The sequence below is a fragment of the Notolepis coatsorum genome (genome assembly GCF_963971535.1).
Source record: "Notolepis coatsorum genome assembly, chromosome: 6".
Classification (NCBI taxonomy): Eukaryota; Metazoa; Chordata; class Actinopteri; order Aulopiformes; family Paralepididae; genus Notolepis; species Notolepis coatsorum.
Window position 1 is genome coordinate 97,795,901 of NC_140170.1, and position 27,706 is coordinate 97,823,606.

At 42.9% G+C, this 27,706-nt stretch overlaps 1 protein-coding gene across 1 annotated transcript in view; it reads left to right on the plus strand.

Moving 5' to 3' along the window:
- The window catches only part of cacna2d2a (calcium channel, voltage-dependent, alpha 2/delta subunit 2a), a gene marked incomplete at its 5' end in the record, with an annotated part of 125,353 nt that overhangs the window by 3,362 nt on the left and 94,285 nt on the right, over positions 1–27,706 (plus strand). Inside the window, one exon of the mRNA XM_084315695.1 lies at positions 12,289–12,427. Within this exon, the coding sequence (XP_084171821.1) occupies positions 12,289–12,427 (139 nt within the window). The remainder of the gene's footprint in view (positions 1–12,288; positions 12,428–27,706) is intronic.

A 27,706-nucleotide genomic window follows, 5' to 3' on the forward strand; every position in this document is an offset into this window, starting at 1 on the left:
AGCGAGTTGGCTTCCCTGAGATATATTATATGAGAGAAATTGTAAGGACGTCTTTGGCATCATAACATTATTTGCAGCTTTTATGGTCCTTTGCGAACGGTAAGAGACACTCCGTGGTCTGGGGGCCTAATTGCATCCACGGGGTCTCCCTGCGCTCCTCGTGTGAACAGACAAGCAGGCGGGCGCTCCACGAGTAACGCCAGGCGCTCTGCTTCTGTCCTCCTGCTGGACCCCTGCTGCGGATGATGCTGCTGTAACATTAGCGTAAGCTATATAATGTATTATGATAAATTGTGTTTGATTATAACTGTACGTTCAATTACAATGCAGAGAGAAATATTGTCTCACTTTACTTGCATCAGTTTGACCTGCTCACTATACTTTACGAAAATGAACGTAGTTAGTAGGCATCCTATAATAACGTCCATGCCTAAAACATGTTGCATGGGTCAAAGGTAACATCCTAGATCACTGTTACACGCAATTTAAAGGTGGCTACAAGGCTCATTCTGATAGTGGCTTTGGTAAATCAGATCACGCGTCAATTTTTCTTTCACCAAAGTACAAACAGAGAATTAAAAGTACTCCCGTAGTCTCGCGAGAGGTGCAGAAATGGGATCTGACGTCAGAAGAGACGATCCGGTCAGTGTTTCACTACACAGACTGGAATGTGTTCCGCGACACAGATAACATTAATGTCTACACGGAGACAGTGCTGGACTATGTTTGTACTAGGGTGAAAGAAACAATCCCCACTACCAAAATGAAAGTTTACCCAAATCAAAAACCCTGGGTAGACAAATCCGTCCGTGAAGCTCTGAGAGAGCGCACCAAAGCATACAATGACGGCCTAGTGGCAGGCAACATGAATGACCACAAGGTGGCGCGACACAATGTAAGGAGGACAGTGTCAGAGGCCAAACGGCGCTACAGGGATAAAATTGAACTCCAGTTTGAACAAGCTGACTCTAGAGCTATGTGGCAGGGGCTCAAAACGATGACAGACTACAAAGGCGCCTCCCTCAAACTGAACAGTGACATCTCCTTAGCAAACGACCTCAATACCTTCTATGTGAGGTTTGATGCTGGTAATAACAACACCAGCTCACAAGCCTCGGCAATGGGGGGGGGGGGTCGGCTGCTGATGGAGGCGCAGTGTTCAGGGTAACAGAGCATGAGGTGAGGCGGACCTTTAAAAAAGTGAATATCAGGAAGGCAGCAGGTCCGGACGGCATCCCCGGCCGCGTCCTAAAAGTCTGTGCCGACCAACTGGCCCCAGTATTCACTGACATATTTAACCTGTCCTTAGAACAGGCTGTCATCCCCACCTGCCTGAAGAAGTCCACTATTATCCCTGTACCCAAAAAATCCAAGCCTGCTTGCCTCAACGACTACCGCCCTGTAGCTCTCACCTCCATAGCCATGAAGTGCTTTGAGAAGCTAGTAAAGGGCTACATCTGCTCCTCCCTCCCCATCAACATGGACCCCCTGCAATTTGCATACCGCCCCAACAGGTCCACGGAGGACGCCATATCCCATGTGCTGCACACAGCAGCATCACACCTGGACAAGAGGCAGGGGAACTATGTGAGAATGCTATTCATCGACTACAGCTCGGCATTCAATACCATAGTCCCCTCCATACTCATAGCCAAGCTCAGGGACCTGGGCTTGGGCTATGACCTCTGCCAGTGGGTCTTGGACTTCCTGACTGGCAGACCCCAGGTGGTGAGAGCAGGCAACTGCACCTCCTCATCCATCACTCTCAACATAGGGGCCCCCCAGGGCTGTGTTCTGAGTCCCCTCCTCTACTCCCTGTACACACACGACTGTGTGGCTCAGCGGAGTAGCAATACAATCGTCAAATTTGCTGACGACACAGTGGTGGTGGGCCTGATCTCTGCCAACGACGAGAGGGCCTACCTGGAAGAGGTCAAGGTCCTGGCAGGATGGTGCCAGGAAAACAGCCTCTCCCTGAACGTCAGCAAAACAAAGGAGATGATTGTGGACTTCAGGAGGTCGGGGGTCAAGGACTACAGCCCCCTCAGCATCGACGGGGCACCGGTTGAGAGAGTCAACAGCTTCAAGTACCTCGGAGCCTACATATCCGAGGACTTGACATGGACCACACACATTAACAGTGTGGTGAAGAAGGCACGACAACGCCTCTACTTCCTCAGGCGCCTAAGGAAGTTCCAAGTCAGCCAGAAGATCCTTAAGAACTTCTACTCATGTACAATAGAGAGCATCTTGACCGGCAACATCACCTCCTGGTTTGGGAATAGCACTGCACAAGACCGAAGCAGACTACAAAGAGTGACACGTTCAGCCGAACGCACAATTGGAGGGGGGCTCCCCACCCTCCAGAACATTTACTACAAGCGTTGCAAGGGCAAGGCTAAGAGAATCATTAAAGACTCCAGTCACCCGAACAACTGCCTCTTTGAACTGCTGCGGTCAGGCAAGCGATACCGGAGTCTCAAGGCGAGCACAGAAAGACTCAGAAGTAGCTTCTATCCCCAGGCCATCAGGCTGCTAAACGAACAATGAATGAACACTACACAACAACAACCACCAAACGCACATAGCACACACATCCACACGCACACACTCACTTTAAACAAACACACTGTAGCACCCACTCCACACACTTTATAGCACACACCCACTTTAAACAAACACACTGTAGCACCCACTCCCCACACTTTATATTTATGGATGAAGGATTGCACTACAACTCGTACACCTTACTGTAAATTGTACCTAAAATTGTACCTCATCCCATTTCTGCTTTGCACTAGATAGTACTGTACATTAGTACACTGCATAGTATTGTGTATTGTATATTATATGGTAACTCAGAACATTGTACATATGTCTATACCGAACACTGTGACCTCATTTTCTTCTTCTAAATTCATGCTATATTATGTTATTATGTTATTTGATACTATCTTGTCTAGCACAGTCTCTGGAGCGTAACAGTAAGAAGCATTTTGTATGAAAGTATTCTGTACTTCTGTATGACAACTATTAAAGAACTTGAGAAGCCTGCCATGCAAATTCTCTCTGCTTATGTCCAAAACAGTTGTATTATTGAACTCAGGCCTACAAGAGTCAAGTTCTCCCCTTGCGTGGTGACACTGTGCTGAGTAAAAAGTTCACGACCACTCAATGCAGGAGACGACCGTGACAGTCTGGCAAGATTGTGGCCACTTGTCTCTCTGCCTGCCAGACTGCCCACACCTCCCTGTCTGCCCCCCGCCTCTTATTGAAGATGAATTCGTTTGGGCCGGCGATCGCTTACCGTTTGCAGATTAGATTAGAATCTTGGACTCTGGAGTCAGATTCACGTGACCTTCTTTGCAGCAAATGTAATTTTTTATTTTTAATAAGTAACAATATGAAATATGATATTAATCACAAGAGATTTCACTTGGTTTTTATTCTTATTTTTGTCATTCTTCTTTGTATTCTATATTTGAAAAAATTCATCTTAAGAAAAATCATAAGAAATGATATGTTTATAATCTTATTATTTTGTATATTTACAATAAGCCAGACTTGTATCCTCCAATCACATAATAGATGGTATTCGTGACATCCTCTTGCTCCGCCTCTAATAAAAGCTTTGGAAATCATGGTGGGTGCCCAGTCTTTGCCTTTACGGATTCTGGCCTTGACTGCAAGTTGAACAATATGGTATTGATTCTCAAATCGAATTATTAGCCAAATCGGTACAATCTCTCTGCAACAACTAGCGAAATGAAAGAGACAAGATTGCCCCCCCCCCCCTCCCCAAATAGAAGATTATTACTTACGCTTCAACAGAGAGCAGACAATGCTCACACTGGGTGAAATTGCAAATGGTTCTCTGTTCTGCATTATCCTACTTCCATTGCTAAACCCTTATCTGTCTGCATAAAAAATATGAAGAGATTGTAAATTCCGTCTCAAGGTAGTGATTTTTTGGACAGGAACTCAAATATCTGTCACCTGGCTCCACCACAATTTTTATCTCAGCTTTTGGGTCAGGATTGAAAAGACTTTTGGTCAGGCATAGATATTTATTTCTGCTTTAGCAGACAGATCCTTGTGGCATTGTGTCATTTATTATGGGAATAATTCGTTCAAAGTCTACAAGTTGTGCGTTAATATCCTCTCCTGATTCAACAATGAACCCTCTCATTAAGCCAACATTACTGTATTTGTGAACATTGTACGGTATTTCTTGTGTAACCACCAGAGATGCCCAGGGTCATAACACGTGGTCTGAGTTCGCTGTGATTGGGTGACAGAGTCTTCAAAATGTCATCTCTGGCCTCTGTCACCCTTTAATTAAACCTTGAGAATAGGGAGATAAAATTAACAAATTGGGTAATGGATCGAGCAAAACAGGTGGTGGACGGCTGAAGAAAATGAACCAATCAGTCTTTGCTGCGTGGATTTATTTAGCTCCTAATTAGAAGCTGCCTTGGTTAATTATGATTGGGCTCTTCTGGATGGAGAGAAAAAAAAGTCCTTCCCTTCCTGACTAGAATGAATGTCAGGCTGAAAGATAAACAAACACCTCAGCGCTGCTAGCCAATCGCCTTCACTGCTATTGATAAGCCAGCTTTCCGGAATCGGTCAGGTTAATGGCGATGTTTCTCTTAATAAAATGAGTGCGGTCTACTCAACGAATCTCTGATGAACTGTCTTTTTTTGCCTCATGTGTTTCATGGAGTGGTGTGAACAGATATATAGTTAATTAACTTTATGAATTCGCTAAAAGCTCATCCAGCTTTGATCTTGTGAAGTAAGCACTGTTTTTCTCCTTGAAAGAAACATATCAGACTAATTTGGACTCCTACAAGTACGTGTGTCTTTTGTTTAGCTTATCTTACTAAACGCCATTCACACTGCCGTTTATGTAAAGGGTTGGAAGCTACTCTGTGAGAATTGAAAGTTGTCTGAAGTAAACAGGAGAACCACTGAGTACGTGGTTGTGTCTTTTCGCTAACATTACTGTATTACTCTGCTACAAGCCGTTCAAATCCCCATGTCCAACTTTCAGTTTCAGTTTCTGGGTGCGCCTGTTATTAACTCCAGGGTGCTCCGGATTGATGCAGTGGCTTGTAATAAGTAATTCAGTAACGTTAGCGAAAAGACACAACCACTTGGTGGTGAATCACCCATGGCTAGCAACTTTCAAACAACGTTCAAGTCTCAGATATTTCCCACCCCTTTTCAACATCAGTGGCAGCGTGAATGGTGTTTAGTAAGGCAAGCTGAGACTACAGCTAAAACACACACCATGTACACCTACGAACACAACATTAATTAAAGATGGGGCCAATCTCCGGTAATGGTGAGAAGTCAAAATTAGACTTGGTTTGGTCCTCAACAGTGATGCCACAGATTACTTGTAAAAGTAATCCGATTACTGATTATTGATTACTCCTTTAAAAAGTAATCCAAGTTACTTTACTGATTACTTGATTATCAGAGTAACTTAGTTACTTTGAAAGTAACTAGGTTACGAAGTCGTCGTTGTTCCCCCAACCGTTTTTTTTAAACGCTTTATTGAAAGTGCATAAATTGTTTTTAACTTGTTTCTCTGCACATAACGTAAATTGTTAAACTAGTGCTTCAGCTTCTGTACCATCAAGTATGGTAAAGCAACAGTCTATGATGCTCACAGCATTAGAGCAGCCAGCCAGTGGTTTTACAAAACCAGTGTATATCCATTCACATCTAACAAATGCAGGCTGAACTATTCAATTATATCAACTGTAACTATTAAATTGTTTTTATAAATGTCTCTCTATAAACATACAATCAGTCTCTCTTTAACATGTAAATTAACTGTAAATCTGGCAAATAAGAGCTTTTGCTCTGCCACCATCAAATATACATTAATCAAAAGGGAAAGAAACAATCTCTCTCTTTTGCTGTTTGGCTGGCCTCCGAGTCCTCCTGTACCTAGTCGAAGCGTCGGCTAGTGAATGAATGAATGAATGAATGAATGAAAACTTTATTAACAGATTGCAGAATGGGTACAGTACAGTACAGCTCAATACATACAATTGTTAAGGGGATGCAGACCAGAGAAAGACTTTTGTCTTGTTTACATCAGGGTCCCCCAGTGTTGTGATTCCAGATGCTTTCAATGCAATTGGATGTGCTGTTTTTAGCGGTAGACAGTATTTTGTTTCCTCCGCATATGAACGTGAAGTAGTGACTGAGGCTATACGAGCGTTTTGGGATGGAAGTCTGAACAGAAACTCACTTTTAATTTTGCCAAGCGTTTTGGGGTGGAATTCTCCGACGACGGAGCCCTGCTGTCACACGATTGGCGCATATGTCACATGACGTGCTGTGAAGACCCGCCCTACTCTGCCTCTGATTCGCAGACTGTGGATGGGGAATGTGATTGTACCAAAGCAGATGTCACTCACAGACAGAGTGTCCAGTCACGCCGCGGGGACACATTCTTGTGTAACCCTTTCACTGCCACACTACGTCACTCCCAAAAGAAAAACAGCTCAAAATGTATTTTTGACTGTCGAAAACGAAATAAAATACTGCATTCCGCCTGCATTATGAATTTATGATGAGATAGTAACGAAATAGTAATGCACAGCCACTTGGACAAGTAACTGCAATCAGATTACTGGCTTTTAAAGATTAACGCGTTAGATTACTATTTTCGGGGGAAAGTAATCAGATTACAATAACGCGTTACTTAGTAACGCGTTACCGGCATCACTGGTCCTCAACTACTACAGAAAAAGGTGAGTACACAAGTTCAAGTTCAACTCAAGATTAGACCTATGTTTCTCTATTTCATTAGCACTAAAAGTGAATTCCCTTATTGTATCAGAAACTCCAGAATGTTATCTTTCAAAAGAGACCATGCTCATGCATGTGCTATAAGTATAAAGTATAGTATTTTGGTTTGCAAGAAAAATATGCAGTCCTCAAAAACGAAAACTAAAATGGCCACTTTTGGGGGCGCCTGTTAAGAAGTTAATAGTAGGTAGAAATAGCAACGTTAGTTTTAATCCAATTGCCAGCACTGGCATATCTGATTACACCATTCATGGTGTTGCTGAATGGACATGTTTTGTTCTTATATTCAGGGAACATTAGAGCTGAGCATGCATGCTTTTTTTCCAGCAACACCCTGCTTCATACTCATACAATTCCACACACTCCCTGGGAGCTGCCCAGTACAACCACAGTCTGACACTGTTGACCACTAGGAGCTGCCCAGTACAACCACAGCCTGATACTGTTGACCACTAGGAGCTGCCCAGTACAACCACAGTCTGACACTGTTGACCACTAGGAGATGCCCAGTACAACCACAGTCTGACACTGTTGACCACTAGGAGCTGCCCAGTACAACTACAGTCTGACACTGTTGACCACTAGGAGCTGCCCAGTACAACTACAGTCTGACACTGTTGACCACTAGGAGCTGCCCAGTTCAACCACAGCATGATACTGTTGACCACTAGGAGCTGCCCAGTACAACTACAGTCTGACGCTGTTGACCACGAGGAGCTGCCCAGTACAATCACAGCCTGCTACTGTTGACCACTAGGAGCTGCCCAGTACAACCACAGCCTGATACGGTTGACCACTAGGAGCTGCCCAGTACAACCACAGTCTGACACTGTTGACCACTAGGAGCTGCCCAGTACAACCACAGTCTAACACTGTTGACCACTAGGTGCTGCCCAGTACAACCACAGTCTGACACTGTTGACCACTAGGAGATGCCCAGTACAACCACAGCCTGATACTGTTGACCACTAGGAGCTGACCAGTACAACCACAGTCTGACACTGTTGACCACTAGGAGCTGCCCAGTACAACCACAGTCTGACACTGTTGACCACTAGGAGCTGCCCAGTACAACCACAGCCTGACACCATTGACCACTAGGAGCTGCCCAGTACAACCACAGTTTGACACTGTTGACCACTAGGAGCTGCCCAGTACAACCACAGCCTGACACTGTTGACCACTAGGAGCTGCCCAGTACAACCACAGTCTGACACTGTTGACCACTAGGAGCTGCCCAGTACAACCACAGCCTGATACGGTTGACCACTAGGAGCTGCCCAGTACAACCACAGTCTGACACTGTTGACCACTAGGATCTGCCCAGTACAACCACAGTCTGACACTGTTGACCACTAGGAGCTGCCCAGTACAACCACAGTCTGACACTGTTGACCACTAGGTGCTGCCCAGTACAACCACAGTCTGACACTGTTGACCACTAGGAGCTGCCCAGTTCAACCACAGCATGATACTGTTGACCACTAGGAGATGCCCAGTACAACCACAGTCTGACACTGTTGACCACTAGGAGCTGCCCAGTACAACCACAGTCTAACACTGTTGACCACTAGGTGCTGCCCAGTACAACCACAGTCTGACACTGTTGACCACTAGGAGCTGCCCAGTACAACCACAGCCTGATACGGTTGACCACTAGGAGCTGCCCAGTACAACCACAGTCTGACACTGTTGACCACTAGGAGATGCCCAGTACAACCACAGTCTGACACTGTTGACCACTAGGAGCTGCCCAGTACAACCACAGTCTAACACTGTTGACCACTAGGTGCTGCCCAGTACAACCACAGTCTGACACTGTTGACCACTAGGAGCTGCCCAGTACAACCACAGCCTGATACTGTTGACCACTAGGAGCTGCCCAGTACAACCACAGTCTGACACTGTTGACCACTAGGTGCTGCCCAGTACAACCACAGTCTGACACTGTTGACCACTAGGAGCTGCCCAGTACAACCACAGTCTGACACTGTTGACCACTAGGATCTGCCCAGTACAACCACAGTCTGACACTGTTGACCACTAGGAGATGCCCAGTACAACCACAGCCTGATACTGTTGACCACTAGGAGCTGACCAGTACAACCACAGTCTGACACTGTTGACCACTAGGAGCTGCCCAGTACAACCACAGTCTGACACTGTTGACCACTAGGAGCTGCCCAGTACAACCACAGTCTGACACTGTTGACCACTAGGAGCTGCCCAGTACAACCACAGTCTGACACTGTTGACCACTAGGAGCTGCCCAGTACAACCACAGTCTGACACCATTGACCACTAGGAGCTGCCCAGTACAACCACAGTCTGACACTGTTGACCACTAGGAGCTGCCCAGTACAACCACAGCCTGACACCGTTGACCACTAGGAGCTGCCCAGTACAACCACAGTTTGACACTGTTGACCACTAGGAGCTGCCCAGTACAACCACAGTCTGACACTGTTGACCACTAGGAGCTGCCCAATACAACCACAGTCTGACACTGTTGACCACTAGGATCTGCCCAGTACAACCACAGTCTGACACTGTTGACCACTAGGAGCTGCCCAGTACAACCACAGTCTGACACTGTTGACCACTAGGTGCTGCCCAGTACAACCAGTCTGACACTGTTGACCACTAGGAGCTGCCCAGTACAACCACAGTCTGACACTGTTGACCACTAGGAGCTGCCCAGTACAACCACAGTCTGACACTGTTGACCACTAGGAGCTGCCCAGTACAACCACAGTCTGACACTGTTGACCACTAGGAGCTGCCCAGTACAACCACCGTCTGACACTGTTGACCACTAGGAGCTGCCCAGTACAACCACAGTCTGACACTGTTGACCACTAGGAGCTGCCCAGTACAACCAGTCTGACCCTGAGGATCTCTAAGCAGCTCCAGCTCCACTGGCGCAGTTGGGGATGAAGTGCCAGGATCAAGGGTACTTCAGGGATGGTAGTGGGAGGGGGGCCAGAGCATTACACATTAGTTTCCTCAAAACCAGATATCCCTGCCAGTCTAGGGATTGGAACCAGGGAGCCCGCTTCTCTAGCCTTTTGTCAACAGCTTTCTCTAAATAATGCTACTCTATATTATTCATTATTATATTCATTTGAGTAACTTCATATAATGCAGCAGCTTGTTTCACATCCAAGAGTTGCACTTGCAGAGTGTCTTTGTGAAAGCAGAGAGGGTTTATATGGGATGGATAACTGACTGCACAGGGTAGAGAGCGTAATATATCTTTCAAAATGGAGGCATCAGAGCTTGTCAGGTTAAATCGCACATATGAGTGATGTTATTGGAAGAGAGAGAAAGAGAAAGTGTAAGCGTATAGTAAATCTGGAGACCTTCATGCTATTCCTGCTTGTACACAGGCACGACAAACAGAGGCTTGCTAATACCGATGACAGTGGACATGCTGTGTGTAATAATTGGTCTTGTATTTATTATAACAACTTGATATTCGGTACATACAAGGATATTGTATTATTAGTCTTTTTGTTAGTTGCCATGTGTCTACACAATGTGAGAACATCTGTCCTGTGTGTGGTATATACAGGGTGGTATGCAGTGTAGGGATATTATAGACGTGATAGCCTACGGTGTATATAGATTTGTAGATTTGATAGATAGCATTGCTGCATGTCCTCTGTTTGTCGATATTGTATTGTTCCTCATGTTGACTTTCAGTGGGACATCAACAGAGCTGTCCCACTGTTTGTCTCCAACAACAGCTTGTAATTGCATTTTAATAGTCAATTAAAGCCAGGCTATCAATCAATCCCTGCTCTGGACATGGGGCTCTGATTTAATTTTGCCCAAAAACAAACAGTTTTCATCACGTCAAGTCCAATGAACCCATGCTGCTCTATTAGAATGGCGAGCGTGTCTCGTGTGCTACAGATGTCAAATAGATTGGGAGAAGTGTAGATAAAATAGTGCAGAGGGGCCACTGCTGCCCGTGCCACTGAACAGTGAACTGTTTCTGGGGGGGGGGGGGCGGGGGTTCTCTTTCAACAGTCAAATGTGGAAAATATTATCTAAATGTTTTTGTTTTTGGATATAAACATTTGCCTATCAGTTCTGCTTGATTGGAGACATATGCAATGACACAGTATGCTGCCATTATAAGACTGTGTAATGTATGTAATGTCAATAATGTAAAATGTGTGTGTGTGCGCTCACACATTAGTGATGGCTCGTCTAGGTACAGTAGCTACACTAAGTACTGAATTTGAAGTCCTAAGATGGATTTATGTATGTTGATTTGTGAATGTATACTGTATAGTCACATTATCCCAACGCTGTTTTAGTTGGTATGCCAGCCTCTCTCACAGTGTTTGTGGGCACCTATAGGATCCATACAAACTAAGTGAATAAGCCAGAGGAGCAGAGGAGGCGGCTATAGATCTAGATCGCCACATGATTGGTTGTGGAAAATGGGACTGTTTGTTCTCCATCAATAGATAATCTCTCCTCTCTCTCTCTCTCTCTCTCTCTCTCTCTCTCTCTCTCTCTCTCTCTCTCTCTCTCTCTCTCTCTCTCTCTCTCTCTCTATATATATATATATATATATATATATATAAATAAATAAAAAGAGACAGATATTCGAATGAGAAAAGTGTTTTCTTTTTGTCCTTGTTTGACATCTGACACTGTCTTAATAGAATATGTCAGACGACCAACCGGGCCTAAAGAAAAAAAACTAGGATACAGTTTCTGACTCTCACTTTGTCTCGAGTGTAATTATGTGCGGAAGCACAGATTGTCGATGAAGAGGCCGTCTGTTGTAGTGAAACACTAGGTCTGGTGGGGAAGCTGTTTGAGTGGGTGTGAGACGAGAAGAAGGAGAAGAAGAAATATACCAATGATTCAGTTGTGTTGGTTGCTAGTTATTGTCGGGGGTTCATTTGTATGGCACCTTGTGCGTCTGTGATAGCCATCATAGGAGCTAATTGATTCTCTCTGTTTGGTGCCTGCTTTGATACCAGCAGGCTCTCATTCTGCCATGAGAGGGAGACCACAACCTCCACGATTCTGACAGCAGACTAGAAAAAAAACAAAGGCAGTGATTGATGTCATCACATCCACAATCCAAATGTTGTACGTTTGTTTTATGTGTGTGTCAGAGAGAGAGAGAGAGCGAGAGAGAGAGAGAGAGAGAGAGAGAGAGAGAGAGATAGAGAGAGAGAGAGAGAGAGAGAGAGAGAGAGAGAGAGAGAGAGAGCGAGAGAGAGAGAGAGAGAGAGAGAGAGAGAGAGAGAGAGAGAGAGAGAGAGGGAGAGAGGTGAGGAAGAGCCTGTACCATATGTATCATTAGTACAGATGTGTTTTGGAACTACAGTATTGGACACTACCCTGCTTGTTTCCCCGTTTGTCCATCCCATTCTGTCCTTTGTCTTTGTACTCATCCCTGTTTGTGCGTGCGTGTGTTCACAGACTGAAGATGGAGAGGAAGAAAACCTTCTGGACAACCCCTTCTCTCTAGAGCTGGAGTTTGTGGACGATCCCAACTTCAAGAACAAGGTCAACTATTCCTCCAGCGCTGTGCAGATCCCCACCGACATCTACAAGGGCTGTAAGTAGCCTACTTACTACTACTATTACTAGCTGTGTTCAGTCTGGGGCTGTTTTAACCTCTTTCAGGTGAATCTTCCAGCGAAAATGCTTTGTATGCTGATGACACTGTTATTTATACCCACGCTCCCTCCTTAGCATAGGCTGTTCAAGAGCTTCAGACTGCATTTCAGTTATGAAAAGGCTGCTATGCTCAGCCTACAACTGCTTTTAAATGTTCAGAAAACAAAGTTCATGGTCTTCTCTGAAGCTCGCTAACACTTGCTCATTTGTTGGCACTGGACCTCATTGACCACTATCATTGAGTAAAATTATATGAAATAGAATATTTTTTTACTCATTATTAGAGAGATCCAACATCCTGCCAAGAATACTGAAAATCAAGTAATTTTGCTTTGATTTCTGACATATTATACATTGTTCTTGCTATCGGATTTTAGTATTGGGGAAATCCTCTGATACTGATACCCTGTTTTGCCCTGGGATTGGACCGATATCCGACACCAGTATTGGTATGCATCCCTAAGCAGCACTGGTATATATTTTTCTATCTATAAAGTGATACTGGGTACACACAGTCTGCCTCTGTATCCTTATTTGTCTCAGTTCTGGTCATTACCAGCTACACTTCTCCAAATGGTTGTGCTTTAATGTTCCCTGGGTTTTGGCAGCTCTGGGGGAAACTGCATTTACCTACTACTATGCACCATGAGCATGGAATGAACTGCAAAAAGGTCTAAAATTAGACACATTTTAGCACATATTCTACTCTGTATTGCATTGTATTTTCCCAAATTCAAAGATGGGGAATTTGCGGTCCATAAACTTACTGGGAAGCTGTTGGTGATGATAATAAAACTATTCCTGTGAGGGTTGTGTTTGTGGACCCAAGTGCCGGACAATGGAAACACAGGAGGCAGATGACATGCTAAAACCCAACACTGGGTAATTTAATAGCAGGTTGCAGGCAGATGGACAGACAGATAACAGAACTACTAGTAGCAGAAGGAACACAGGGGAAACATGGGTAACAGGAACAGACGACACTGACTGACTATAGATGTGGACTTAAACACACAAGGGGCAATCAGGGAAAAGGGGCAACAGCTGGGCAGAACACACAAGGGGCAATAGTAAACAGATGAGGACCAACTGGTCAGGCGGGAGAAACACACTGGGGACATCTGCTGGGGCTGCAGGGGAACAAGAGGAGAGACCAGGGGGGGGGGGGGGGTGAATGAGAGGGAGAGAGAGCAGAAACAGGTGCTGGAAATCCCACCCATGACAGGACACCCCCACCTCAAGGGATGACTCCTGACATCCCACCAGGTTGACCAGGAAGAAGGCCCCTGCCACGCCAGTGCACGCAGAGGAACCAGGAAGACAGGCATGAAGAGAGGCAGGCAGGAAGACAGGCAGGCAAGCAGGGAAGGGGAAGATGAACCTCTGGGAAATCCTCAGCTGCCACTCGCTCCACCCAACCGCATTGGCTCCACCAGTGAGAGCTTGGGCACACTTGGCTCTAGTTGGAATGTGTTGGCCTGGCTGACTGTGGTGGAAATGACCAAACTCTGGGAGGTGGGTGGAGGAGCTGTGGCTGAAAATGAAAGGGCTCCGACACATAACAGCAGCCTGTGCCACCCCTAGGGCCCGGGTCTGGGACCGCAGAGGGACACACTGTCGGGGGCTGGATCCAAGTGTAGTCCAGTCAGAGGAACACACTGGGGACATCTTATGGACCTGCAGGGGAAAACACAAGAGGAGAGGCCAGGGGAAGGGGAAAACAATAGGGAGTGAGCAGAACAGGAACAGGCGCTGGAAGTCACAACCGTGACAATTCCTGCAAATTACATATCAGAAAAAGATCTAGTTTTGTTGTACAAGGAAATAGACAAGCCACATTTTGACAGGCCCAATATCCGGTGGCAAAAGAACGGAAATGGTGTAATTATTTTGTGCATCCTAATGTTGCCCTCAATGTTGGCAGATTTTACTGTCATCGCTCATTCAAAATGTGATTGAGATCTGTTTTGCGGTCTACCATCTACTGCCAGTCTGAATGCGTCATGGGGCTTTGTTTATACTGTTATCTGACTGTGCGTGACTGCCTAGGGCTCTTTCTCACATCTGCATTGGGTCGTGAGGACTGTCTGTATAACTGACCAGTTAACCTCCAATTGATTGACAACCGGTAGCAACCAGTCCAACCACTCTACCGGTACGCAGTGTCTGCAAGCCTGACATGTAGCCAGGGTTTTGGAGTGGTGCATGTAGCCTGTGCAGAGAGGCTCTCCAACCTATAGATACCCACATATTGTACTCACACCTCTTACACTAAAGCCACGTTTGCACCGAAGCTACCGGGATCTCTAATTGTAAGGAAATGCATTGTGCAGAACCTTAAAAGAACAAGCTTTTTTTTTTTTTTAGCTTATCATCTTCTCCAGAGAGAGACAATAAGGTAGATACCAGTTTCCTCTCTGTGCATTCAGTAGAAAGCTATTTGGCTGCATGTTAGCCTAGCTAAGCACAATGAACGGAAGCGCACATGACCGGTTGGACTTCGGGAGAGGTGTTAGTTGGACAATGCCTAGGCTAACCGGTCATCTCCGCTTCCGTTCATTGTGTTAAGCTAGGCTAACATGCAGCCAGATAGCTTTCTACTGAACGCACAGAGAGGAAACTGGTATCTATATGTCTCTCTCTGGAGAAGACAGTAAGCTAATTTCCCAAAATGTTGGCGTGTTCCTTTAAGTTCCTTCTGCCGCGAAGATTAGGCAAATTAGTCCGGTGACGTTTGAAAAAGGTCTCTAGACATTTCAGTGTCTCATTAAAACACAGAAGGACAGTTTTCTCTGATGAGATATTTGCGATCATGGTTTAAATTAACAGATCAATGTTCCCTGCATGCTCTTTTGCCATAAATTGGTCCTTGCATTGAACAGGAACGTGCAACAATGCACTGGCAAATTACAGAGTCCAGATGCCATGACTCCATTTCCAAAAGAGGCGCACCCGAATTGCCTACTAATAACGATATTTAAAAACTATCGCTTTTGTGCATAGATCACTAGATATATCACTTTACACTACTTTTTTTATTTTATTAATTATCTTTTTCCGTTTTTCTCCCCTCCCAATGTTAGTCATTATGCCAATTCCCAATCCCCTTCCTGGTCGCTGCGCACTCTACCCCCTACCGTCGGTCTGGGAGAGTGGAGGCTATCACATGCTTCCTCCGACACATGTGTACCCAGCCCACCACTTCTTTTCACCTGGCAGCGCGGACTCTCACTGAGAGAGTGTAACGTGTGGAAGGTCACACTACCTCTCCTAGATCCTTCCCTCGCTGTGCAGGCGCCCCTGACCGAACTGTAGGAGTCGCTGTCCACAACGACCCAGACCCACCCACCGGCTTCCCTCCCGCTGACTGCCAATCGAGCCAGTATGACGGCCGGCCAAGCCGGAAGCAACGCTGACAGCTGGATTCGATACCAGTGTTTCTTGTGTTGGTGATGAGCGCCTTGTCCACTGTGCCACCCAGCCGCCTATCACTTTACACTACTAGCATTACACAATACTTGAGCTTCAAACTTAAGACTGTTCTGACAGCACAATATTGATAAATATTCGCTGGAGGGGGGTGTTTTCAATGCATAGCTCAATTAACAAAAGATATGGTTTGTGCTGCAGATTTCTGGAAATGTCGGTTGAAATTAAATACTACTCAGTGCCGCAAGTACCACCCCCAAAGTTCCTCGGCCCTCATTATCAATAATGCATAGAAAGTGTTCTATTTTTGTCTCTACGCACAGAAAAATCGGGATTTACTCTGTGTTGATAAATACCAATTGTTCTTACTGTATGCTCGTGCACGATTCTAAGTATTTGCATACAGAACCGCCCCTAATTAACTATATATGGTAATTAAACACTCCCATGAGAACATGCCTGTTTGTGGAATGTGGAATAATGCTGAGAGCAAGATTGATAACGGAGGTCATCTAACCAACTAATTGAACGTATAAAGCATTTCCCATTGTGAACAATCTTATTTGGAAACATGACACACAAAATAATAGTATTTAGCTTTTTATTTTAAACAATATTTAATCGTATGATTTTATATATTTTTTCAGAATAAATAAATCCAATGAAGTTGTCAATTTCACAGACAACTCTGCTCAGGAGGAGGGAGCGTCCAGACTATCTTTGGTGCGCCGGGAGTCAAGGATGTTGACTGACGCAGTCCTACAGAACCAGCACATTGACAGAAATAAATGACAAGCTGACCCGACATTTGCACTGTAATGACTGAAATGAAGAGTCGCTGAAGCAAATTGCTACCTGTGCAACCCAATGGAGAATAAAAACTCGTAACCACTATGTTGTGCTTGCGTTTGCGGTGATAACATATACAGTACTGCAAAATAAATGCCTTTTTTCATTTAGGTTTTTTAAAGTTAGATTAAGACCTTGCAAGGGTAGATTTACTTAAAACTGCTGTATGATCCTCTTGACTATTGCTGCAGCGTTTGGAGGTGGGTGTTCTGCGTCTGCCCCCCGTGCCAAACGAGCACAGCCACCAAACGTTCAGCCGGTGAACTGCGCTCTATGGCTCTTGTGCGCTTCTATTGGGTTGGTCAGAGTCACTAACCATGGCTTCAGTGGATAACCCCGATCACCTGCATTTGTGTGATATTTTAATTACAGATACCCCAGTAATAACATTACAATTGAATTAAATAAAATTAGGCCTCAATGGGTAAGGCTCACCAATAAACCTTCCGTCTTCAACAGTGTCTGCTTGGAGACGAAGGCCCACAGAACTGTTCTGCACTATGAACGAGTCGTGCGTTCCTCCCAGCCACCGGCAAAGAAACATATCAGCCAGATCTGCAGATGATCTGTACATTGACAGAGTAAAAACTCTTTCTGTTCACATAACTGAATTTGTTGATTGATGGAGCTTTGACAGCTACATGGGTACATTATATTGCTCCGATGGTGTTTGGAAATGGCCGAGTGATCTCCAATCTCATGCTGAGAAGAATCCCAGGGTGGAGAGGACATGAATGTGCACAGGGATGGCATTTGTGCGCGTTGTTTCATGCTCCAATTTGTGTCCCGGTTAGCGGACTCTACTTATGTTCTCTCGGAAAATAGACTGCCATATCCGTGACAAGTCTTCCGATAACGCCAGATAAACCATGCTACATTCATTCGGAAATACCTATTCCAATTGCTATTTATAGGGTTTGACAATAATTATATTCATGTCTCTATTTTACAATTAACTATGATTAATTATGAGTCATACCGAACACGTCGGTGTTGGAACTCTAATGCATGAAAGCTTATTCCGTCTGCTGCAGTCTTCCTATTCTACCGCTTGGTGCCATATATACGCACAATCTCAAACACACATTCATATTGATAAATCCCACATTTTGCTTAGAAATTATCGTACGCACGGTTTACGCACATATCTGTGCATACGCACCATTGATAAATGAGGGCCTTGTACTTCTGAAAAGTCCTACCGCCAGAGTCTTTTGGGAGATAAAATAATCTCCCGGAGGGCGGCTGGGTGGCGCAGCGGACAAGGCGCTCGTCACCAACGCAAGAGACACTGGTATCGAATCCAGCTGTCAGCGTTGCTTCTGGCTTGGCCGGCCGTCATACTGGCTCGATTGGCAGAGTCAGCGGGAGGGAAGCCGGTGGGTGGGTTGTCTCCGCCGTCCCAGACCGACGGTAGGGGGTAGAGTGCGCAACGACCAGGAAAGGGGATTGGGAATTGGCATAACGACTAACATTGGGAGGGGAGAAAAACGGAAAAAGAAGGGGGAAAAAGATAATTCCAAAAAAAATTATTTATAATAATAATCTCCCGGAACCTCTGCTTAGACCCTGGTTCCTGGTGTTGTTCCTGAACAAGTCCCTAGTTGTGGGCAGGGACTGCTGCCAGACATCCAACTACAACTACTAGGAACCTAAAAAGGACAATAACACTACCTGCATACTGCACCTTATGTGATACTGTGATACTGTGAATACTGTATATTTCAGTTAGTTAGTTAGTTAATTATATTGACTTGTTATATTGTTTACACTGCTTGTTTTTACTACCTGTACCTCCCCTCCCCCTCCCCCATGCTGATATGATGCCTGAATTTCCCCAAGGGGATCAATAAAGGAATATCTTATCTTAGTTCCGGGGGAAGGTTCCTGTTGTGCAAACGTGACTTAATACGCTTCATCTATGTATGCTTTAGGACTGATGGTGATTAGTTGAGTAATCAATCATGGTCTCGATGGTGGGAGAGTGCATTCAAGGAAATGTTCTGCATATGTTCCATCCTCTGTTATGATTGATGTTCTTCAGTCACTTGTTCTGTCACACTTGGAGTACTGCTCAGTTATCAACTGCTGCTGAGAAACATCTGAAACAAAACTTCAAATCATTGTTCTTTCTGTGCGAGATGCATAAACGATTATCATGGCTAACCGTGGAGGCTAAATTAAAATCTGTTATGCATGCACATTTTTCAAATGTAAAATGTCAATGCTGAATTAGTTATTTCCTTGAAAACCATGAGCACATCTCTGGCACCACCGTAGTATTCACAAAAGTTTCTTCGGCCTTTAATAAGTAGAAGATGTCAAAGGGTCCTCCTGCATGACTGCATTCATTTGCAGCAGGACAATAATGTGGCCGACACATTTTGACACATGTGTCCATTAAAACGGATTAGTCGACAAAATCACATCACAATTATTACTAAGAATTCCTGTAGTCTCCCAGAATATGTCCTGAGGGCATCATCCTCGTGTTTTTATTTTTATACAGAGTCCTGGGCCTGTCTGGGATGGATGACGACACTATCCTCTCCTTTGAAGTGACCCCTACCTCTCTCTCTCTCTCTCTCTCTCTCTCTCTCTCTCTCTCTCTCTCTCTCTCTCTCTCTCTCTCTCTCTCTCTCTCTCTCTCTCTCTCACTCTCTCTCTCTCTCTCTCTCTCTCTATCTCTCTCTTTCTCTCTCTCTCCGAGGGTGTTAGCACGCCCCGATCCCCCCTCCCTTAGATCAGCCCACACTGTCGTACAGTAACATGATCGTAGATGACAGGAGTTGTCTCACACTGGACATTGTGTCTCTGCATGCATGGGCTCCCTGGCTCCTCTACCGTGGCCTCCCTCCTGCCCGCCCGCCCGCCTGACGTTGCCCTGCAGACATATAACACTCTCCCTGGTGCTCGGCCATCAAATGGACAAAAGGGAACACGTGTACCTTCTGGGGGGAAGCTCTGCTTTAGCTTGGCACGTTCATCTATTATCCGTTTTTCATCTTCCAGACACTCTCTGGCTGCCTGTCAACCAGCGACACCGCGTTCTAGACGGACAGACCTTTTCATATCTCTTTTTTTCATCTTTTCTACTGTTTTTTTTTTCTATTTCAGAACCCGTTTTATTTTTCAGCCAACGTGCATCGGCACCTGGCTGTCTCTTAACAATGCTCTCCAGTGGCGTCCCTGGCCAATCTTGTCAGAATTAGACACTTGTGGTCCAGAGAGAGGTGTCAAAGGGTAACGGCTGACTCACAATAGAGCAATCATTGCTGCCCCAATGCCCATTGTACCTCGGAGCCATTTTGTGCCAGTCCTGGGTTCCTCTGTCTGAGGATATGACTCTGAGAAGAAAAGTGTCTCGATTGAGCCTGGTGGAAACTGGAGGAGGAGTGTAGTAGCCTACGATGCTTGCAACGTTGTCTTTCCACTTGTGAAAAATACGTGAAAAATGTTGTTCAATCATGTCCCATTGCGTGGTCTGCTCTGCCGAGATTGGCTATAACTAAATTTTTTTGTTGTGTGTGTGTGTGTGTGTGTGTGTGTGTGTGTGTGTGTGTGTGTGTGTGTGTGTGTGTGTGTGCATGCGTGTGTGTGTGTGTGTGTGTGTGTGTGTGTACAGTATGTGCACTAATGTTTTGTTTGTAGTTGATGATAAATACACTGTGCCCAGTCCCAAACTCAGAAGCCTTGTCACAAAAGCAAATTCTAAACTAAATAAATTAAAAACCTTTTAACACGTATTTAAACAATCTTTAAATGTGACATCCAAGTTACCTCAGCTTTGGGTTAAATCTTTCAGATTGAGTTTCTTGCGGCAGGGATGGTGTGTGTGGGAGGGGGATCGCTGTCCTTCTGAGTTTCCCAGTGCTGGCGAGTGGAGGGTGCCGCCGGGAGACTCTCGGAGCGTCAGAGGCGTCTGAGGGAAGCTAATGCGGGTGGTTTGCGGTCCGCTGGGTCCGTGTAGAGAGAGCTGGATCTGTGTCTAGGACCCGTGGTAAGAAACACGGATATAAGACGTGAGTGGGCAGACTCTCTAGAGTGCTCCGGCTGCTGAGGAGAAGTGGGGGAAGTCTGGAATAGACCTGAAGTACAGCGTAGTGGTCTAGTGTAGTACTAGGGATACTAGAGATACTAGAGAGTACTAGGGATACTAGAGATACTAGAGAGTACTAGAGATACTAGATATACTAGAGAGTACTAGAGATACTAGAGATACTAGGGATACTAGAGATACTAGAGAGTACTAGAGATACTAGAGATACTAGGGATACTAGAGAGTACTAGGGATACTAGAGATACTAGAGAGTACTAGAGATACTAGAGATACTAGAGAGTACTAGAGATACTAGAGATACTAGAGATACTAGAGAGTACTAGAGATACTAGATATACTAGGGATACTAGAGATACTAGAGATACTAGAGAGTACTAGAGATACTAGATATACTAGGGATACTAGAGATACTAGAGAGTACTAGAGATACTAGAGAGTACTAGAGATACTAGAGATACTAGAGAGTACTAGGGATACTAGAGATACTAGAGATACTAGAGATACTAGAGAGTACTAGAGATACTAGAGATACTAGAGATACTAGAGATACTAGAGAGTACTAGAGAGTACTAGAGATACTAGAGATACTAGAGATACTAGAGAGTACTAGAGATACTAGGGATACTAGAGATACTAGAGATACTAGAGAGTACTAGAGAGTACTAGAGATACTAGGGATACTAGAGAGTACTAGAGATACTAGGGATACTAGAGAGTACTAGAGATACTAGAGAGTACTAGAGATACTAGAGATACTAGATAGTACTAGAGATACTAGAGAGTACTAGAGATACTAGATATACTAGAGATACTAGAGATACTAGAGATACTAGAGATACTAGAGAGTACTAGAGATAATAGAGATACTAGAGATACTAGAGAGTACTAGAGATACTAGAGATACTAGCGATACTAGAGAGTACTAGAGAGTACTAGAGATACTAGAGAGTACTAGGGATACTAGAGATACTAGAGATACTAGAGAGTACTAGAGATACTAGGGATACTAGAGATACTAGAGATACTAGAGATACTAGAGATACTAGGGATACTAGAGAGTACTAGAGATACTAGAGAGTACTAGAGATACTAGAGATACTAGAGAGTACTAGAGATACTAGAGAGTACTAGAGATACTAGAGAGTACTAGAGATACTAGAGATACTAGAGAGTACTAGAGATACTAGAGAGTACTAGAGATACTAGAGATACTAGAGTACTAGAGATACTAGAGAGTACTAGAGAGTACTAGAGATACTAGAGAGTACTAGAGATACTAGAGAGTACTAGAGATACTAGAGAGTACTAGAGAGTACTAGAGATACTAGAGATACTAGAGAGTACTAGAGATACTAGAGAGTACTAGAGATACTAGAGAGTACTAGAGATACTAGAGATACTAGAGATACTAGATATACTAGAGTACTAGAGATACTAGAGAGTACTAGAGATACTAGAGAGTAGTAGAGATACTAGAGATACTAGAGAGTACTAGAGATACTAGAGATACTAGAGAGTACTAGAGATACTAGAGATACTAGAGAGTACTAGAGATACTAGAGAGTACTAGAGATACTAGAGATACTAAAGAGTACTAGAGAGTACTAGAGATACTAGAGATACTAGAGAGTACTAGAGATACTAGATATACTAGGGATACTAGAGAGTAATAGAGATACTAGAGATACTAGATAGTACTAGGGATACTAGAGAGTACTAGAGATACTAGAGAGTACTAGAGATACTAGAGAGTACTAGAGATACTAGAGATACTAGAGAGTACTAGAGATACTAGAGAGTACTAGCGATACTAGAGAGTACTAGAGATACTAGAGATACTAGAGAGTACTAGAGATACTAGAGATACTAGAGATACTAGATATACTAGAGAGTACTAGAGAGTACTAGAGATACTAGAGATACTAGAGATACTAGAGAGTACTAGAGATACTAGAGAGTACTAGCGATACTAGAGAGTACTAGAGATACTAGAGATACTAGAGAGTACTAGAGATACTAGAGATACTAGAGATACTAGATATACTAGAGAGTACTAGAGAGTACTAGAGATACTAGAGATACTAGAGATACTAGAGAGTACTAGAGATACTAGAGAGTACTAGGGATACTAGAGATACTAGAGATACTAGAGAGTACTAGGGATACTAGAGTACTAGAGATACTAGAGAGTACTAGAGATACTAGAGATACTAGAGAGTACTAGAGATACTAGAGAGTACTAGAGATACTAGAGAGTACTAGGGATACTAGAGAGTACTAGAGATACTAGAGATACTAGAGAGTACTAGAGATACTAGAGATACTAGAGATACTAGAGAGTACTAGAGATACTAGAGATACTAGAGATACTAGAGAATACTAGATATACTAGAGAGTACTAGGGATACTAGAGATACTAGAGATACTAGAGAGTACTAGAGATACTAGAGAGTACTAGAGATACTAGAGATACTAGAGAGTACTAGAGATACTAGATATACTAGAGATACTAGGGATACTAGGGATACTAGAGATACTAGAGATACTAGAGATACTAGAGAGTACTAGAGATACTAGAGAGTACTAGAGATACTAGAGATACTAGAGAGTACTAGAGAGTACTAGAGATACTAGAGATACTAGATATACTAGATATACTAGGGATACTAGAGATACTAGAGATACTAGAGAGTACTAGAGATACTAGAGAGTACTAGAGATACTAGAGATACTAAAGAGTACTAGAGAGTACTAGAGATACTAGAGATACTAGAGAGTACTAGATATACTAGATATACTAGAGAGTAATAGAGATACTAGAGATACTAGATAGTACTAGGGATACTAGAGAGTACTAGATATACTAGAGAGTACTAGAGATACTAGAGAGTACTAGAGATACTAGAGATACTAGAGAGTACTAGAGATACTAGAGAGTACTAGCGATACTAGAGAGTACTAGAGATACTAGAGAGTACTAGAGATACTAGAGATACTAGATATACTAGATATACTAGAGAGTACTAGAGAGTACTAGAGATACTAGAGAGTACTAGAGATACTAGAGAGTACTAGCGATACTAGAGAGTACTAGAGATACTAGAGATACTAGAGAGTACTAGAGATACTAGAGATACTAGAGATACTAGATATACTAGAGAGTACTAGAGAGTACTAGAGATACTAGAGATGCTAGAGATACTAGAGAGTACTAGAGATACTAGAGAGTACTAGGGATACTAGAGATACTAGAGAGTACTAGGGATACTAGAGTACTAGAGAGTACTAGAGAGTACTAGAGATACTAGAGATACTAGAGAGTACTAGAGATACTAGAGAGTACTAGATATACTAGAGAGTACTAGGGATACTAGAGAGTACTAGAGATACTAGAGAGTACTAGAGATACTAGAGATACTAGAGATACTAGAGAGTACTAGAGATACTAGAGATACTAGAGAATACTAGATATACTAGAGAGTACTAGGGATACTAGAGATACTAGAGATACTAGAGAGTACTAGAGATACTAGAGAGTACTAGAGATACTAGAGATACTAGAGAGTACTAGAGATACTAGATATACTAGAGATACTAGGGATACTAGGGATACTAGAGATACTAGAGATACTAGAGAGTACTAGAGATACTAGAGATACTAGAGATACTAGAGAGTACTAGAGATACTAGAGATACTAGATATACTAGATATACTAGGGATACTAGAGATACTAGAGATACTAGAGAGTACTAGAGATACTAGAGAGTACTAGAGATACTAGAGATACTAGAGAGTACTAGAGATACTAGAGATACTAGAGAGTACTAGAGATACTAGATATACTAGGGATACTAGAGAGTAATAGAGATACTAGAGATACTAGATAGTACTAGGGATACTAGAGAGTACTAGAGAGTACTAGAGATACTAGAGAGTACTAGAGATACTAGAGATACTAGAGATACTAGAGAGTACTAGCGATACTAGAGAGTACTAGAGATACTAGAGATACTAGAGATACTAGAGAGTACTAGAGATACTAGAGAGTACTAGCGATACTAGAGAGTACTAGAGATACTAGAGAGTACTAGAGATACTAGAGATACTAGATATACTAAAGAGTACTAGAGAGTACTAGAGATACTAGAGATACTAGAGAGTACTAGAGATACTAGATATACTAGGGATACTAGAGAGTAATAGAGATACTAGAGATACTAGATAGTACTAGGGATACTAGAGAGTACTAGAGATACTAGAGAGTACTAGAGATACTAGAGAGTACTCTTTACTAGAGCGTACTAGGATATGAGGGGATACTAGAGAGTAATAGAGATACTAGGTACTAGAGATACTAGAGATACTAGAGATACAAACTAGATATACTAAGAACTAGATATACTAGAGAGTACTTAGAGAGATACTAGAATACTAGAGATACTAGAGATACTAGAGATACTAGAGAGTACTAGCGATACTAGAGAGTACTAGAGATACTAGAGATACTAGAGAGTACTAGAGATACTAGAGATACTAGAGATACTAGAGATACTAGATATACTAGAGAGTACTAGAGAGTACTAGAGATACTAGAGATACTAGAGATACTAGAGAGTACTAGAGATACTAGAGAGTACTAGGGATACTAGAGATACTAGAGATACTAGAGAGTACTAGGATACTAGAGTACTAGAGAGTACTAGAGATACTAGAGAGTACTAGAGATACTAGAGATACTAGAGAGTACTAGAGATACTAGAGATACTAGAGATACTAGAGAGTACTAGGATACTAGAGAGTACTAGAGATACTAGAGATACTAGAGAGTACTAGAGAACTAGAATACTAGAGATACTAGAGAGTACTAGAGATACTAGAGGGTACTAGAGATACTAGAGATACTAGAGAATACTAGATATACTAGAGAGTACTAGGGATACTAGAGATACTAGAGATACTAGAGAGTACTAGAGATACTAGAGAGTACTAGAGATACTAGATATACTAGAGATACTAAGATACTAGGGATACTAGGGATACTAGAGATACTAGAGATACTAGAGATACTAGAGATACTAGATAGTACTAGAGATACTAGAGAGTACTAGAGATACTAGAGATACTAGAGATACTAGAGAGTACTAGAGATACTAGAGAGTACTAGAGATACTAGAGAGTACTAGGGATACTAGAGAGTACTAGAGATACTAGAGAGTACTAGATATACTAGAGATACTAGAGATACTAGAGAGTACTAGAGATACTAGAGATACTAGAGAATACTAGATATACTAGAGAGTACTAGGGATACTAGAGATACTAGAGATACTAGAGAGTACTAGAGATACTAGAGAGTACTAAGAGATACTAGAGATACTAGAGAGTACTGAGATACTAGATATACTAGAGATACTAGGGATACTAGGGATACTAGAGATACTAGAGATACTAGAGAGTACTAGAGATACTAGAGATACTAGAGATACTAGAGAGTACTAGAGATACTAGAGATACTAGATATACTAGATATACTAGGATACTAGAGATACTAGAGATACTAGAGATACTAGAGATACTAGAGAGTACTAGAGATACTAGAGATACTAGAGAGTACTAGAGATACTAGAGATATAGAGAGTACTAGAGATACTAGAGATACTAGGATATACTAGGAATAATAGAGATACTAGAGATACTAGATAGTACTAGGGATACTAGAGAGTACTAGAGATACTAGAGAGTACTAGATATACTAGAGAGTACTAGAGATACTAGAGATACTAGAGATACTAGAGAGTACTAGCGATACTAGAGAGTACTAGAGATACTAGAGATACTAGAGGTACTAGAGAGTACTAGAGATACTAGAGAGTACTAGCGATACTAGAGAGTACTAGAGATACTAGAGATACTAGAGAGTACTAGAGATACTAGAGATACTAGATATACTAAAGAGTACTAGAGAGTACTAGAGATACTAGAGATACTAGAGAGTACTAGAGATACTAGATATACTAGGGATACTAGAGAGTAATAGAGATACTAGAGATACTAGATAGTACTAGGGATACTAAGGAGTACTAGAGATACTAGAGAGTACTAGAGATACTAGAGAGTACTAGAGATACTAGAGAGTACTAGAGATACTAGAGAGTACTAGCAATACTAGAGAGTACTAGAGATACTAGAGATACTAGAGAGTACTAGAGATACTAGAGATACTAGAGATACTAGATATACTAGAGAGTACTAGAGAGTACTAGAGATACTAGAGATACTAGAGATACTAGAGAGTACTAGAGATACTAGAGAGTACTAGCGATACTAGAGAGTACTAGAGATACTAGAGATACTAGAGAGTACTAGAGATACTAGAGATACTAGAGATACTAGATATACTAGAGAGTACTAGAGAGTACTAGAGATACTAGAGATACTAGAGATACTAGAGAGTACTAGAGATACTAGAGAGTACTAGGGATACTAGAGATACTAGAGATACTAGAGAGTACTAGGGATACTAGAGTACTAGAGAGTACTAGAGATACTAGAGAGTACTAGAGATACTAGAGATACTGAGAGTACTAGAGATACTAGAGAGTACTAGAGATACTAGAGAGTACTAGGGATACTAGAGAGTACTAGAGATACATAGAGATACTAGAGAGTACTAGAGATACTAGAGACTAGATACTAGAGGAGTACTAGAGATACTAAAGAGTACTAGAGATACTAGAGATACTAGAGAATACTAGATATACTAGAGAGTACTAGGGATACTAGAGATACTAGAGATACTAGAGAGTACTAGAGATACTAGAGAGTACTAGAGATACTAGATATACTAGAGATACTAGAGATACTAGGGATACTAGGAA